At 44.4% G+C, this 17,770-nt stretch overlaps 1 protein-coding gene across 2 annotated transcripts in view; it reads left to right on the top strand.

Annotated features, from left to right (window-relative positions):
• The window catches only part of PGAM1 (phosphoglycerate mutase 1), a 22,226-nt gene extending 6,030 nt beyond the window's left edge, over positions 1–16,196 (top strand). For both annotated transcript variants that reach the window (XM_018572792.1, XM_018572791.1), the window contains 3 exons: positions 12,108–12,382; positions 14,154–14,334; positions 15,761–16,196. In XM_018572792.1, the coding sequence (XP_018428294.1) occupies positions 12,108–12,382; positions 14,154–14,334; positions 15,761–15,930 (626 nt within the window). In that variant the 3' untranslated portion in view covers positions 15,931–16,196. The remainder of the gene's footprint in view (positions 1–12,107; positions 12,383–14,153; positions 14,335–15,760) is intronic.
• The last annotated feature ends 1,574 nt before the right edge of the window (positions 16,197–17,770 follow it).

The raw sequence follows: 17,770 nt of genomic DNA, 5'->3' as shown, positions 1-17,770 counted from the left end.
TACCTCAGGGATGCAGAAGGTGTGTACACTATATGTGTTCTGATGTAGTCATGGCACCTCTTAACAGAACATTGTAGCTCTGTACCCAGCAAACATTTAATATGAGATCAGCGGCTCATTCTCTCCATATCAATCCTTATTGAACTTTGCACATTGTGCTAAAATGCTTGCTGGTAATCTCTTAAAGGTATAGTCCACCTTTTAAAAACGGCAAATGGGGGAAAAAATGTGCATGTATTCATTTTTACATGCAGGTCTGCGGAGTATTGCAACGGTGGACATAGCATTGCGACCGTGATTGAAGCGCATCGCAACTGTGGTCGGGGCATTGCTTCTGGTGGTCGGGGCATCATGGGTTCAATGCACAGCCCCCTGTATCATTTACCTCCAGGTCTGTGCGACGCTACCTTTTACGGATCTGGTGGAAACAATGGACTACAAGTGCAGCAGCAGGGTGTCGCTGCACTTGTGCCGGCACAACCTTTGGATTTTATTTGAATGTAGCGCCCAGCACAGGCATTTGTGAGTGGGAAGGGTGCAAATCCCATCTGCCACTGTGGCACAGGGACTTGTAGCGTTCCCAATCACAGATCCCTTTGCCGTGACCACTCATCCGCACTGCATTAAAAAAAAGTACAAAATAGGGTGCTGCAGGGAGACGTACCCTGTGATTCAGGTAAGTGAGGGTGGAGTGTTGGCAAATGCAACCCATGTTTCAGGCTAAATATGGCTGAAGCATCGAACACGCTCCAGAAGGTGGAGTTGTGTTTTAAATTAGTCATTTTTGTCTGCCAGAAGTGATGCACAGCATTTCCCAAAACAGAAGGAAGGGAATTAATCAAAACTGGAGAAGTTGCTCATGGCAACCAATCGGCTTCTCCCTTTCATTATCAAAGCTTAACCCCTGTAGACTAATATCTGTTTGCCATTGCGCTTTGTTTCTCATTATGATGGATTATTGAACGGCACCCAAATTCTGTTCTTTTATGAATCCCTGGAGACTATGAATCAATATTCTGTTTCAGTAAATGGCAGTCACAGGCCTCTGGGGTAATTAGCCTTTTTTTTTTGGCCCGGTTTAGGGTAATTGTAATTTGCAGTCCTTCCCCCCACTTTGTGGGAATTGCATCATGAGGCGCTTCTTTCCTATTTCTGCAAGTTACGAGCGTCTTGTATTTATCCCCTGAAAGGAATGAGTCATTTCCATGTCCTGCTCACTGCAGAATTTCCAGCAGCCTTCTCGGTTCAGAATGAATCACCGTGCAGCGTGCGTGTCCCCCCGGGGGCGTAGAGTTAATGTGTCATCTCAGTCTGGGTACCAATTGCCGTACCTAGACCCAGGAAATCCCCACTGACATGTCCTACGAATGTTCGTTTGATTTTCTGATAGATAACGGGGTGAAATCGACAAACTATCTTGGCGGCATTGATGAGAAAAAGTGAAGGAACAGGATGCAAATTTTGGAAGTGGAATTCTTTTGGGAAAACTCCATTCATTTCCAAAGTCAAATGTTAAAATCAAACGGAATTTCCAATGACATTCGATACGTCTCTGATGGCATCATCGAATGTTTTAGGGAGGTTTTTAATTTTTTCTTTATATGTAATTTTGTTTGATAATCTACCGATGTGTGGCCAGCTTCAGCAGCCTGGATGGCACAGCAATGTTATATTTAACTTGACTGATAAGAGCTAGCTCCAAGTGCTGAGTGCTGGTGGATTCTATATATAGTTAAACCACAGCTGGAGGGCTGGAGCTGCCCACCCCTGGCCTATCTGGCTCTTGGTATTTCTCTTGATATATCTGGAGAAATCGCAGGAGCTAGATAGGCCAGGGGTGGGCCATTCACGCCCTCCAGCTGTGGTTTAACGACCAATCCCAACATGCTTCTGCCTTTGGGAGTCATGCCTATAACGGTCAGTCTTTCAAAGCATCATGGGACTTGTAGTTCCACATCAGCTGGAGGGCTGGAGTTACACACCCCTGAGGTAGGCAGTGTGCATTAAAAATGACAGTCGGCACCTAACTTTTTGAGGTTTTCTCAAGTTGTTGTCAATGGAGCTGGTTCCTTATAAGAATTCCTGCTGGTTTCTGGATAGGGCAAACTGGCCCCTGCATTCCATATTAATTTGTCCACCCCTGACAAATTTTAGATTTATTCATAGATCCCCCTCTGAATTTCCCCCCCCTTTCGAATGGAAATGCAATCTATCCTATTAGCTGAGGATGTTTGACCTTTGTCTCGTTTTGTGGCTGTTTTTGAGCCTTTGCCCTACAACAGTCAAAAACACTTTCAACACTGAATGTTGTTTAACCTGAACCATAATGGAACATGTCCTGCAGTTGTGGCTCAGCTAGAGGCAATATGGGATTTTGGCCTTTTCACCCTTTCACGGACAGTACAGAACAAATGGGAAGCTCCCCGGCTTTGTGTGATCTCCTCGATGAAACTTCTTTATGAAATTATCATCTTGTACTCTCAAAATTACTGGGCACAACTGCTTAGAGCAGGGGTAGGTAAACTCCGGTCCTCCAGCTGTATTGCAGCTACAAGTCCCATGATGCATTGCAAGACTCTGATAGGCATGGCTCCCAGAGGTAGATGTATGATCCACAGATGGAGGGCCAGAGTTTGCCTACCGCTGGCGAAGAGCATAAAATCCATCCAAGGAGAGACGCGCTCTACCCACTGGGTGCAAGAAATAGCCAACTGTTGATCCCTTTCAACAGCCACATGATTTCTAAACCGCTATGTGTAGAAACAGATCACATTTAGTTTACTGATTTGTGTTGAGATTGTAGTCCATCCCTGAGCTTGGAGCGGTGGCTACTTTACAACACACGCAGGGACCATGGGGAACAAAAGTAGCCCCCCTCCAGAAGGAAGGACAGTGTTAGCTCCAATTCAGAGATTATTTGAGGATCTACAGCCGAGTGACGCACAAATAAGATACAGTTTTGATAAGAATTAAGGGACTTGAATGTATTTTTAATATTCAACTCCGTTATTCTAATGTCACTTTTTTTTAAATTATCACATAAAATTGTTTGAAATGTTGATCCTGTTTCCTCCTCCTAGCAGTCCTTGGTTGCAGAATAGGATATGAGCCCAGCTATGCACTGATCACTGTGAACAGATGCAAAGTGGTTTTCCTATTCAAACACAGATGGAAGAGAGGTGGACATGGCACTTTTCTTATTGGCAATGGTTCTTCTTGCCTACAGAAAGCAGATTAACCCATTCAGGTGTCCAGATCTGTACAAGAGAACGAACAGGATTCTGGTGGCCGCTAAGAGCTGTGCTTTCTTTGCACATGAGATAATGGCGACAATTCACAAAAGCATAAAGTAGGCTCTGTTTTCTAATGTGGCGACCTGCCTCCACTCAGCTCTGGTTCACATGTGGGCATGTGCGTTTGAGCAGCCCATTCATTTCAGTGGGCTGCCCAATGCGTGATGGTCACACCAAAGAATTGTGCGCACCTTTTTTTCCCTGCATGCTATTATACCGTGAGTTATGGCGCGCTATAATGCATGTGCTTTGGCAGGAGCATTTGGGGTGATATTAAGAAAGAATGGCACCACAGAGCACCCGCAAAAAAAGTGCAGGTGATTTTGTGTGCTGAGGGAAGGCTTGCGACTTCCACATTGTGCATTTTGTTCAGTATTGTGCATGTAGAAGTCAATTCACAAAGCCGATGACACAGCTTATCCTTCCTGCCAATACTGCTGCCCTCTGGATGGTGTTTGAGATAAAATAATGGTTTATGGGATAAAATACGGATATATATGGGGAAAAAAATTGTTATATGTGGATTTAAATGGCCATTTTATATGGAAATATAACGTCTGCCCGCCAATATAGTACTTTTTATCAACTGACACTAAAAGGAGAGTGAAATGAAGAACATATGTTAAAAATGTTGTGACCTTGTGAATTGATGCTTTTTTGTCCTCATTAGTGAATCCATACCCCCCCCCCCCTCCCCCAATGGGAATAGAGATGCACAGCAGTGTCCATCATGAACGTTCTTCAGCCAAAAACAGAGCAGATGTGGTATATTACAGACAGAAATGTCACATTTAATAAAAAAAATAAAGTAGATTTCATTCAACATGTATTTTTGCAAGAAATGCCACATTTATACCGAAAGTATATCTAAAGGCAATGTTTTTTCCTTTTGGATAGAATAGGGAAGGGTAAAACCACTTGGGGTTTTTTCTTTGTCTTCTGTGTCTCATTTGGGATTTGTGCTCACTTTCTTTCCTGGTGACAATGGTGATCATGACAATTAGGGAGAATGGATCTCTTAAAGGGACCATGCATATAGGCATGTGCAATATTCTGGTGCATTGTTGCACCTAGCAGGTGCTGTGCACAACCTCCTATAGACATGCTTGGCTGTACGCAGTTGTACATGAGTATAAAGCGAGTACTTGCATAAAGACTCGCATGCATACAGGTGCACAACACTTGATGCAAACAGTCTGAATCCGGGGTTGAATGTCTATATACAGGGGCATGTTTATGCAAGTATTGGTGCATACCCTTTTGCAGCTTCACACAGCCATTCATTTTCTACAGGGGGCTGTACACAGCACCTGTGGCTTCTGAAAGGGAAAATACACCCACATTTTAAAGGTTAGCCAACTCCATGGTGGTGGAGTGCGGGAAAACAGGGGGAATGGGTAAGCTAATTAAATAAATATAAAACAATTTTCATTGTAGTCTCATTTTCAAATATGACTCAAACAAACGGTGGGGAAAAAAAACAACATTCAGCACTATGGAGAGCTCCAGTTGGAACATTTTCCCGGCCAGAGGAAGCAGCTTCCTGTAGACCAGCTGTCACATTCGCCAGTTACGTAATCGCCATATATAAATGCAGCGAATGTGTTCACAAGTATGGAGGGAATGCCAGCAAATATTTAACAAGGATACGATTTCTAAATATGTCTCTTAGATTCAGTACGTTTCAGGAAAATGATTGCAACAACCATAGAGGCGTGTTACGGGACAGCAAGCTACATAGGACTATCTGGAAGAAAATGACAACCAGTCAGCAGATGCAACATATCTCTAGAGCAGTGGTTCTCAACCTGTGCAACCTCAGGACCCACATTTGTCCATGGTCATTAAGTCGCGACCTAAGTCACACTGCAATGGAATGCACAACAGTGTGGGTTGTTGTGCTGTGATGGAGCTCCATCCATATGTGCATTGCTTGTACAGCTCCCATGCGTGCCTGTAGAGGTGCCGGGAGCCATAATGTGATGTCACTCCGGTCCAGGCATGTCTACAGGACATGTGAAGAAGCTGTAAGCAATGCATGTATGGATGAAGCTCCCTCGCTGCCATACCCCCAGCCCACCTCAAGTCAACACTTGGCGCCAGACAGCATATTTTGAATAGCTGCTCGGTGTGAGAGTGAACAGTGCTGTGCTAGGGGGAGGCTGGGGAGCCTCTCACCTAGAAAAGTGGAAACCATGCGGCGACCCACTGAACATGGGGTCGCGACCCACTTTTGGGTCACGACCCACCGGTTGAGAACCAAGGCTCTAGAGTCAATGTGTTGTGTATCTCCTGCTTCTGATGAATCCTAGAAGCACAGCTGGTCAGTCAGTAGCTAGACAACTAATAGTATTTATTTATTACAGGTATTTGGTCTTATTCACACAGATGTGCAGAGCTGGACTCCCTTGCAGAAGCTTGCTCCCTGGAGGGACAGCTGGTGCATGCAGCTACCTGTTCAACACAGTTGCACACTGACCTGAATATGCACGGATGCACTCCCTTTTTTTTGGATTGATTTACAATATTTAGCAATGTATTCATACAGGCACAGATGCATGCCCCTGAATGCAGACTGTCTGCAGCCAAGGGCGTGCATCCATACCTGTATGGATGTGCAAGTTTGAGTCGACATGTAGCTGTGTCCTGTCATTGAGATGTACAGGCACGTGGCTACATGCAGTTGCTATCCCTCCAGGGTGCAGTTTACTGCACGCTGTATGGCTGAGCATGTCTGTGTGAATCAGCCCTAACTATAGCACCGTTTATTTACACACAATTCACATCAGCCCGTGTTCAAGGTGGTCACAATCCGAGGTCCTTATTTCACACATGTACTAGGGCCAATTTATGCAAGACCCAATTATACTACCAGCATGTGTTTGAAGTCTGGGAGAAAACCCACACAAGCACAGGGAGGGCATGCAAACTGCATGCAGATAGTGTCCTTGCCAAACCCGGATTTGGACTGGGGACCTCAATGCTCTAAGGTAGAAGTGCTAACCACTGATCCACTGTAGAAAATTGCCCTCTTATTGGACACTTTATTTATCCACTTTGATAAGCTCACTGTTTGTATGTACTGTAGGCATGAAGGTGCTCTTACACAAGGTACTAATTAAAACAAACCTATACTTTGCTCATGAAGACAAAAGCAACACGTTCATTTTAATGCCCCCTCTTTGACGTCGCATACTTTTTTTTTTTGCCCCACCAATTGCTCTCTTCAGCTGCAAATAAAATGCCATGGCATGAAGTAGTGTGCAATTTGACATCACTGGTTCTTGGTGATTTGGCCAAGCACAGTCTCATGGGGGCCCTGTGTAAGCTCCACCTAGAGTGACTTGTAGGGCTTCTTTTCTTCCGGCAGCTGTACAGAGGGGAAGGAAAAGTTCATTGTGCTGTTGGGGAGGGGGAATTAATGTGAACTTGTTGCTTAGCTTTTAATGCAGCTGTGTCCCTAAGACCTTTTGTCACAAGGGCGGCATTTGTTCGAATCAGCAGATGACCCATGAACAGATCCCTGAACGGATCACTGACTTGGAGCATAACAGATGTCAGTTGTGTGACATCCTTGTCTGTTCAGTTTTCTCCACTAACTTGTGATGGGGGGGAAATACGGAGGTTAAGTGATCCATCTTAGGACTATGGACAGGCCGTCCATTTACAATCTGTCACAGAGGTAATCTGATGTAAACGGACACATCCATTGACATCTGCCTGCCCGTAGACTAACATTGAGCTTCTAAACTGGTCCGCCTGAAAAACCGACAGGCGGATCTGATTGGAACAGCTATGTGAAGAGGGTCTTCTTGCCGCCATCCTGCCGGGCTCCTGGCAACCAGTGACGTCACTGGCTGCCAGGAGCTAAAAGCTGGAAGTGGAGATGTGTAAGGGATCTGCATTTCCTCACCCAGCTCTTAGCAACCTGGGACGCTGTAGCTGGCTCTTAGAGGCGTCAAACTCCACCACTGATTATGTGCACTACCGGCACCCCCAATCCCTACACTTCCCACCCAGTCGCATGCAGCACAAATACAAGGGACACCCCTGGCCTTGGGCTTGTTCATACCAAGTCTGTTGAGCTGTATTTTTTGCACACTACTGCACATGTATGGTGTGAACAGGGCACATAGAAAACAATTGTGCGGTGGTGTGCAGCAAAATGCAGGTCAACAGACATGGTATAAACATGCCCTATGTACCCTGTTCACACCATATATGTGCAGTTGTATTCGGGGAAAAACAGCTAATCAGGCATGATGTGAACAAGCCCTGAACATAGAAAACCATTCACTGTTGGTGGCCCTTTTAAGACGAGTTGAGCAATATTGCTAAGGATTTGTTCGTTGTTCAGCTTCTTCTTTTGTTTTCATAATGTGTAGGATGTCATCATGAACATTTTTCAGCCAAAAACAGAGCAGATGTGGTATATTACAGACAGAAATGTCACATTTAATAAAAAAAATAAAGTAGATTTCATTCAACATGTATTTTTGCAAGAAATGCCACATTTATACCGAAAGTATATCTAAAGGCAATGTTTTTTCCTTTTGGATAGAATAGGGAAGGGTAAAACCACTTGGGGTTTTTTCTTTGTCTTCTGTGTCTCATTTGGGATTTGTGCTCACTTTCTTTCCTGGTGACAATGGTGATCATGACAATTAGGGAGAATGGATCTCTTAAAGGGACCATGCATATAGGCATGTGCAATATTCTGGTGCATTGTTGCACCTAGCAGGTGCTGTGCACAACCTCCTATAGACATGCTTGGCTGTACGCAGTTGTACATGAGTATAAAGCGAGTACTTGCATAAAGACTCGCATGCATACAGGTGCACAACACTTGATGCAAACAGTCTGAATCCGGGGTTGAATGTCTATATACAGGGGCATGTTTATGCAAGTATTGGTGCATACCCTTTTGCAGCTTCACACAGCCATTCATTTTCTACAGGGGGCTGTACACAGCACCTGTGGCTTCTGAAAGGGAAAATACACCCACATTTTAAAGGTTAGCCAACTCCATGGTGGTGGAGTGCGGGAAAACAGGGGGAATGGGTAAGCTAATTAAATAAATATAAAACAATTTTCATTGTAGTCTCATTTTCAAATATGACTCAAACAAACGGTGGGGAAAAAAAACAACATTCAGCACTATGGAGAGCTCCAGTTGGAACATTTTCCCGGCCAGAGGAAGCAGCTTCCTGTAGACCAGCTGTCACATTCGCCAGTTACGTAATCGCCATATATAAATGCAGCGAATGTGTTCACAAGTATGGAGGGAATGCCAGCAAATATTTAACAAGGATACGATTTCTAAATATGTCTCTTAGATTCAGTACGTTTCAGGAAAATGATTGCAACAACCATAGAGGCGTGTTACGGGACAGCAAGCTACATAGGACTATCTGGAAGAAAATGACAACCAGTCAGCAGATGCAACATATCTCTAGAGCAGTGGTTCTCAACCTGTGCAACCTCAGGACCCACATTTGTCCATGGTCATTAAGTCGCGACCTAAGTCACACTGCAATGGAATGCACAACAGTGTGGGTTGTTGTGCTGTGATGGAGCTCCATCCATATGTGCATTGCTTGTACAGCTCCCATGCGTGCCTGTAGAGGTGCCGGGAGCCATAATGTGATGTCACTCCGGTCCAGGCATGTCTACAGGACATGTGAAGAAGCTGTAAGCAATGCATGTATGGATGAAGCTCCCTCGCTGCCATACCCCCAGCCCACCTCAAGTCAACACTTGGCGCCAGACAGCATATTTTGAATAGCTGCTCGGTGTGAGAGTGAACAGTGCTGTGCTAGGGGGAGGCTGGGGAGCCTCTCACCTAGAAAAGTGGAAACCATGCGGCGACCCACTGAACATGGGGTCGCGACCCACTTTTGGGTCACGACCCACCGGTTGAGAACCAAGGCTCTAGAGTCAATGTGTTGTGTATCTCCTGCTTCTGATGAATCCTAGAAGCACAGCTGGTCAGTCAGTAGCTAGACAACTAATAGTATTTATTTATTACAGGTATTTGGTCTTATTCACACAGATGTGCAGAGCTGGACTCCCTTGCAGAAGCTTGCTCCCTGGAGGGACAGCTGGTGCATGCAGCTACCTGTTCAACACAGTTGCACACTGACCTGAATATGCACGGATGCACTCCCTTTTTTTTGGATTGATTTACAATATTTAGCAATGTATTCATACAGGCACAGATGCATGCCCCTGAATGCAGACTGTCTGCAGCCAAGGGCGTGCATCCATACCTGTATGGATGTGCAAGTTTGAGTCGACATGTAGCTGTGTCCTGTCATTGAGATGTACAGGCACGTGGCTACATGCAGTTGCTATCCCTCCAGGGTGCAGTTTACTGCACGCTGTATGGCTGAGCATGTCTGTGTGAATCAGCCCTAACTATAGCACCGTTTATTTACACACAATTCACATCAGCCCGTGTTCAAGGTGGTCACAATCCGAGGTCCTTATTTCACACATGTACTAGGGCCAATTTATGCAAGACCCAATTATACTACCAGCATGTGTTTGAAGTCTGGGAGAAAACCCACACAAGCACAGGGAGGGCATGCAAACTGCATGCAGATAGTGTCCTTGCCAAACCCGGATTTGGACTGGGGACCTCAATGCTCTAAGGTAGAAGTGCTAACCACTGATCCACTGTAGAAAATTGCCCTCTTATTGGACACTTTATTTATCCACTTTGATAAGCTCACTGTTTGTATGTACTGTAGGCATGAAGGTGCTCTTACACAAGGTACTAATTAAAACAAACCTATACTTTGCTCATGAAGACAAAAGCAACACGTTCATTTTAATGCCCCCTCTTTGACGTCGCATACTTTTTTTTTTTGCCCCACCAATTGCTCTCTTCAGCTGCAAATAAAATGCCATGGCATGAAGTAGTGTGCAATTTGACATCACTGGTTCTTGGTGATTTGGCCAAGCACAGTCTCATGGGGGCCCTGTGTAAGCTCCACCTAGAGTGACTTGTAGGGCTTCTTTTCTTCCGGCAGCTGTACAGAGGGGAAGGAAAAGTTCATTGTGCTGTTGGGGAGGGGGAATTAATGTGAACTTGTTGCTTAGCTTTTAATGCAGCTGTGTCCCTAAGACCTTTTGTCACAAGGGCGGCATTTGTTCGAATCAGCAGATGACCCATGAACAGATCCCTGAACGGATCACTGACTTGGAGCATAACAGATGTCAGTTGTGTGACATCCTTGTCTGTTCAGTTTTCTCCACTAACTTGTGATGGGGGGGAAATACGGAGGTTAAGTGATCCATCTTAGGACTATGGACAGGCCGTCCATTTACAATCTGTCACAGAGGTAATCTGATGTAAACGGACACATCCATTGACATCTGCCTGCCCGTAGACTAACATTGAGCTTCTAAACTGGTCCGCCTGAAAAACCGACAGGCGGATCTGATTGGAACAGCTATGTGAAGAGGGTCTTCTTGCCGCCATCCTGCCGGGCTCCTGGCAACCAGTGACGTCACTGGCTGCCAGGAGCTAAAAGCTGGAAGTGGAGATGTGTAAGGGATCTGCATTTCCTCACCCAGCTCTTAGCAACCTGGGACGCTGTAGCTGGCTCTTAGAGGCGTCAAACTCCACCACTGATTATGTGCACTACCGGCACCCCCAATCCCTACACTTCCCACCCAGTCGCATGCAGCACAAATACAAGGGACACCCCTGGCCTTGGGCTTGTTCATACCAAGTCTGTTGAGCTGTATTTTTTGCACACTACTGCACATGTATGGTGTGAACAGGGCACATAGAAAACAATTGTGCGGTGGTGTGCAGCAAAATGCAGGTCAACAGACATGGTATAAACATGCCCTATGTACCCTGTTCACACCATATATGTGCAGTTGTATTCGGGGAAAAACAGCTAATCAGGCATGATGTGAACAAGCCCTGAACATAGAAAACCATTCACTGTTGGTGGCCCTTTTAAGACGAGTTGAGCAATATTGCTAAGGATTTGTTCGTTGTTCAGCTTCTTCTTTTGTTTTCATAATGTGTAGGATGTGATGTGCATCGCAAGAAAGCAATTAAGCAACATCGTGTACTGTGTCTTTGTATTCAACCATCTCATATAAAGTTGTAATATAAAGGCCACCTCCATCCATGATTAATGTTTCACTGCTTCCTTGACTTTTTTTTTTTCATGGGCATTCTGATTGCAAGATGTCATCGCCAGTTTGTCCTCCACCTATGGCCAATATGCAGCCAAAACGTTTCCCCTTTCTAGAGATTTCGTGCGATACAGAATAAGTAACTGTAGAATTCAGTAAAGAAAATGTGACGCTAACAAACCTCAGTCACTGCTCAAGCCAGCTTTCTAATTAACATCCAGTGGTGGGCTTGCTCATTGCAAAGTACTTCAAATTCTAGTGAAGATAACGAAGAGAATATAAATATGGCATCCATGTAATGGGCTGGGTGGTGCCATGAAATGTGAAAGTATTTTGTTACTGGATGTTCCAAGATCTATAAGAAGTTGTCATTATTTTGCATAGCCCTGGGTTCAATTTCAGCCACAGTACAGTAATTCTTTGTGGAGTTGTTTGTCCTTTTTCCTAATCTATGTGAGGATTTCCTGCAGATGCACCATTGTTTAAAATCTGGTAGGTCAATCCGATTCTACCCCAATTAACTGTAGTGTGTTACTCTGGTCACATTGAGGACTCCCTTTTAAAAACAAGGACTGAAGTAATTGACCTGTGTGTTGTGTGTTTAGCATTTGTCAGCTCATGGTTTTTATTTTGTCTTTTATTTTCCCCTTGCAGATGCTGGCTACCAGTTTGACATTTGCTACACATCCGTTCTAAAAAGGGCTATTCGCACCTTATGGCTGGCACTGGATGCCACTGACCAGATGTGGTTGCCCGTCTACAGGAGCTGGAGGTTGAACGAGAGACACTATGGTGGACTGACTGGCCTGAACAAAGCAGAGACAGCCGCTAAACATGGAGAGGCTCAGGTTAAGATCTGGAGGCGATCTTATGATACTCCTCCACCATCCATGGACCCAGATCATGATTATTACCAGATCATCGCCAAGGTAATTGGCTTTTGTTTTACCCTTCACAGTAGATGTGGTTAGCAGTGCTGCTGAGTTATTTTGGAATATTTTGCTTCAAGTGAAGGACAAAGGAATAGGAGCAGACAGTGAAGGAAAAAAAAATTCAATGTAACTGTATCATTTATGTATGTGCATTAGCTTTCCATACTGACAACGTCCAGTGGTTAACAATCAATGAGCGCATTACTTATTGCAGTGTCTAATGTTCTATGCACAAGGACACTTCTATGTATCTGTGTGCTACGAGAAAATAGACCTGCATTTAAAGCAACTCTGTCACTAGGAAAACATAAATGCTGTCTGTTTAAATTGCCCACTCTTATAGGCCCATCATTATAATTGGCTGCCTCACCGACCAGTAGGAATGTGTGTAAGGTGGGGCAGGCAAACTTCAGCTCCTAGACTAAGCTGCTCAACCTCCCTGGCGGTCTGATTTATCTCTTTTTTTTGGTCTATTTTTTTTAATCCTTTTTTTCATTGTTTTTTTTTTTATTACCCGCTGGTTCCGCCCCCTTGCGACGCGGACGCTCACAAGGGACGGAACCCAGAAGACAGATGCCACATCAGCCGGAGGACACAGCGTGGCTCGAGGGGCAAGGTAAGTAACGCTGACCTGTAATCCCGAGTGTGGCTCGGGGGTCACCACTTATGGTACTGAAAATTAACCCCCGAGCCACACTCAGGATTACCGCCAAGGAGGTTAATGAATAGCTGTGGTCAGCAGCTGGCAAGCCACTGATCGCAGCTATTCATAGAAAATATAACCACACTTTCCCTAAGAGACATCAGTTCCTTGCTGGTCCAGAACACTGTAGAATCCCACTCATTAGTAAGGGAAACATGAGGGAGCAATATCTTGCTGGTCCAGCCATCAGAAAGTGACACAATAGGAGAAGGAAAGAAGCCTCCTAGCTATCCTTTCTCTGGCTACGACTCGCTATGCATTTGTTTTTCATCTTAACTAAAAAGGAATGTCGCGCTTAACTCTAGAATTATAACAAAGGCATCTTTTAGAAATATTTAGTGATGGCAGTCTACAAACAGTTACTTGTAGATAATTGCAGGATTTGTATTTTTTGCATATCTTTATTTTTCTGCTCCTCCCCATTCTTCTTATGGTGGCCATTTTCACTAAAGGCAGATAAATCTCCTTTTCCTTCCTGGAACTCTAGTTCTGCCTCCTGGAACATGTGACAGTGCACATCATCCAAGGTGGATACAAATACTTTGACAGAGCTTGCAGTTTGCAGACGAGATTTTCCAGGAAGACAATGGTGATGTAGCCTTCCCAGGTTGCATCTGTGGGGCCAGGGCTAAATCGCCATTGCCTCACTCCTCCAGGAAGTAGATAAACAGTAATTGTAGGTCAAAGCAAAAAATGTGCATGCAGAGCTGCATGCTGATGTGATATTATTTTTTTATTTTTGTGAAAGGGGGTAAAGGTCCGCCCCTGTTGTTTTTTTCCTCGGCAGAAGCATCTGCTTCGTGCTGTTCACCTGTTTTCATTAAAATGCTGCATATCTATTTACTGCAGCGACTCCAGATTAAATGCATGATTTGCATATGTTCGGAACGTGTGTTTTGCTCTCAGAGTTATCCTGTGATGTTATTGGTTGCTAATTAATTATTAAGGAATCTCATGACTATTTTATAAATTTGTAAAATGTCTCGAGGTTACTTTTTTCTTCTGTGCTAATGTGTTTCTTTGTTAATGTTGTGTGTGTTTTCTTTTTTCTTCTTTTCTATGCAGGATCGCCGTTACAGTGACCTGACAGAAGACCAGCTCCCGAGCTGTGAAAGTCTGAAGGACACCATTGCTAGAGCCCTGCCATTCTGGAATGATGAAATCGTTCCAAAGATCAAAGAAGGGAAGAGGGTCCTCATTGTTGCTCACGGCAACAGCCTTCGAGGAATCGTCAAGCACTTGGAAAGTACGTACAACAAAACTATGGGCTGTTATAGGAAGAGAAATTCTAAAAGTCATGTTTTATATGGCTGATCAAGTGGACAGCCGTCTGTGAACTATCTTCTAGTGAACATCAAACGGGGAGAATGAGCTTTTGGTTGTTTTAAACAAATCCTCAAAATTGCTTAGCTCAGAGTTTTCCCAAGCATCTTCAAAAGTAGGAAATGTGGCTGACTAAGACCTACAGAGAGGATGTTTGCATAGCGTTTATTCGCTTCTCTGCACCTATGTAAACCATATAATATATTTTGCATATAGAAGGATAAGCTAAAGCTTTTGGTTTCTGAAATCTATAACACTACTGGAAGGAGTGACCCATTTATTTGTTTATATATCTTAGAGGCTTTAACGGCCAGCTGTTGTGCAGTAGGCTGTGTTCCCTGTGCCCTGGGGGTCTTGCTCCTCCTGCTGCCGTGGTGCGATTCCTGTAGCTGCTGCAATCTCTATTAATCTAAAATGTAGGACATACAAATAGGCTTGTAGTGGCATTTTGTAAGTGGACATGCTTGAAAATTTTTTAGCTCCAGGGGGTCCCAAAAGATGAATAAGGTTTTCAGAATCTACAAATAATTGCGATACAACGTACACTACCAGAGCTGTCACAGCGCACTAGCACGTCTGCTTAGCGTACTGTGAATGGACCCTTCAGTATTCATACTGTGCACAGCTTTTAGCCACATGTGCAATTTTTCTTATTGTTGACTGAGGGATATAATGCCGAGAGATAAATGTGTAGCCTGTAAAGTGGCTTAGAACCTGAATATTTTCATTTTATATGCTGGGACTTCGAGTACCAATGGGGTCGGGGTATCGAGTACCAATACTTTGCTTTCGGTACTTGCCGGTACCGGTGCTTCTGCTGGCATGGAGCCAGCTTTCCCGGCAATCGGGAAGCCGGGTGGTGGGTAATGACATGCCGCCCGGCTTCCTGATTGCCGGTAAAAGCCGGCTCCATGTTGTTTGCCCGGCTTAATTGTGATTGGCCAGGAGACCGCCTTCCCAGTCAATCAGCATTGAGCCAGCTTCCCTTCCAATCAGGAAGCCGGGCGGTGAGTAATGACCTGCTTCCTGGCCAATCAGCATGGAGCTGGCTGCCCAGCCAATCAAGAAGCCAGGAGGCGGGTCATTACTCGCTGCCCAGCTTCCTGATTGCACAGGAAGCTGGCTCCATGTTCCCCTATGGCACTGCTGGTCGGAGGAAATCTTCCTCTGACCGGAAGTTCCGGTATCGGGAAGGTATCTGAGCATTTGGACGAGTACTCCCCTAAATACCTAGTATCGGTGCATCCCTACCTTTTTTTATTTTTTTTTAAGGTTTCCTATTCTTTGTCTAAAATGTTTTTATAATGAGTATTGATCAACAAGTATCCTTTTGTGTTTCTTCACTGCAGATATGTCAGAGGAACAGATCATGGAGCTGAATCTGCCCACCGGTATTCCCATTGTGTACGAGCTTGACAAGAACCTGAAACCCATCAAGCCAATGCAGTTCCTCGGAGATGAAGAGACCGTGCGCAAAGCCATGGAGGCAGTGGCTGCCCAAGGAAAAGCCAAGAAGTAAAGGGTTCATCCCAGAGAACCACCGGCTTCCATCCCTTAGTTTACTTTTTATCTAGACACCTGGCGGCTAGGGATTCTGAAATGCAGCTGTATCGGAAACCTTGCATCTAGGCAGCCGCCCATTCACTTGTCTCTTTAACCATCTCCAATATTGCATCTCTCCAGTGCGTTCTGTTCACCCAGTTTGTAGTAAGACTAGCTAGAATATTGTTTGTTTGCCGGAATGTTGATCATAAAACACATCACTTATTGGCACATGGCAACCAGTCCTTTTTGATCTATCAGTTATAAGCGTTCATATAGGGTGCTTAAAGGGCAGCAGTGAAGTGCAAAGTGCGGTAACCCATAACAACCTATCGGTTGGTGGATTCTGGCTGTTGCACAGTACTTGCCACGCTTTGAGCAGTCTCAGTGCACAAACTCGTGTGTGTGACCAAACCTTTATTCTTAGTTTTTGTTTACACATTTCTTTTAACCAATCACATGCTTTAGATTTTGTTAGACGTTTTAAAAGTTTTTGCACGGACCAATCATGTACTTTAACATGCACTGAAATGACACCCATGCACGTCTACGCCTGCTGCAGTGTATTGTATGGATCAACTTCAATACCTGATCAGTCCTTCAGAAGTACTTTGGGTTAAATTAGGAAAACAAGCAAAACAGGAGCTGCTGCCCATAGAAAACCTTTAACATTGATTTTTGAATCAGTAACTCTGTTTTCTAGGGGGAAGGTCCAATTTTGCTCTGGTTTTCATAAGACGCCTTCTTTTTTTCTTTTCTGCACTGATATCTGTGTAATTATTTTGGCCTTGACCTTCTGCCTCCTCATTTGTCCTACTGAGCATTCGAAGACTTATAGTTGCTTAACAAATGGGGAATCGCAGGTTGCCTTCGTGCAGGCAGTCTTTCTAGTATGGTCTATTTCCCATGGGTGTTAAATTGGTCTAGTATGTCACTATGACCTTTTTAGTACATAAGCTAATGCAAATAGGTCAGTTATCCATGTATAACGTGGGCTGAAGACCAGCATCTTGGTATAAGATTGAAACATTCCAGAGAGAGAGAGTTATCGGTGTTGAGGGGCCACTTGATATCGCACTGTAGCCATTTCCACTTGGCTTGTACTCCAGTTTCCCATGATTCCCTCCTAGTCACCCTAACACTGCAGGACATCACAGTACTGATCGTGTGTATCGTGGATTGTTACTCACGGATTTTCATCTCTGCTGCTAGATAGAGGTTTATGAGCCTTGCCTGTGAAGTGCACCCTTATTCTTGCACTTGTTTATGACGGTTGTTTGTCCCTTTATAGAGATGTCCATTATTTAAGATCATTTCAATAAAGGAGTGATGTGCAATGATATCAATCTGCATGTGTCCCTTTTTTTTTTTTTTTGGTTAGCCACTGTAATGGAATTTATTTGACTTGGAAAATGTATTTAATAATAATTAAAAAAAGAGCTTCAAGTATGCCTTCATGGCGGAGATGCACAGGTTCATTTTGTTTGGCCTCCTGCTAAAAATGCTAGTTTTTTTTTTTTGTTAATGCTATTCTTCAGTAGGGTATGCATGATAAAAATTAGGGATGCACCGATTCCGGTTTTTCGATATTGAGTTAAGAGTACCGATATATTTTGCACCGATACCAGTGCTTCCGCTGGCATTGAGCCGGCTTCCCAGGCAATCAGAAAGCCAGGCGGTGGGTAATGACATGCCGCCCGGATTCCCGATTGGTCGGGAAGCCAACTCCATGTTGTTTGGCCGACTCAATGCGGATTGGCCGGGCAGCTGACTTCCCAGCAAATCAGGAAGACTGGAAGTGGGTCATTACTCGCCAC

The sequence above is a fragment of the Nanorana parkeri genome, unplaced genomic scaffold (assembly GCF_000935625.1).
Source record: "Nanorana parkeri isolate BGI_ZX_2015 unplaced genomic scaffold, ASM93562v1 scaffold2135, whole genome shotgun sequence".
NCBI lineage: Eukaryota > Metazoa > Chordata > Amphibia > Anura > Dicroglossidae > Nanorana > Nanorana parkeri.
Note: the sequence above shows the minus strand (reverse complement) of the source record. Positions and strands in the feature narration are given on the sequence as shown.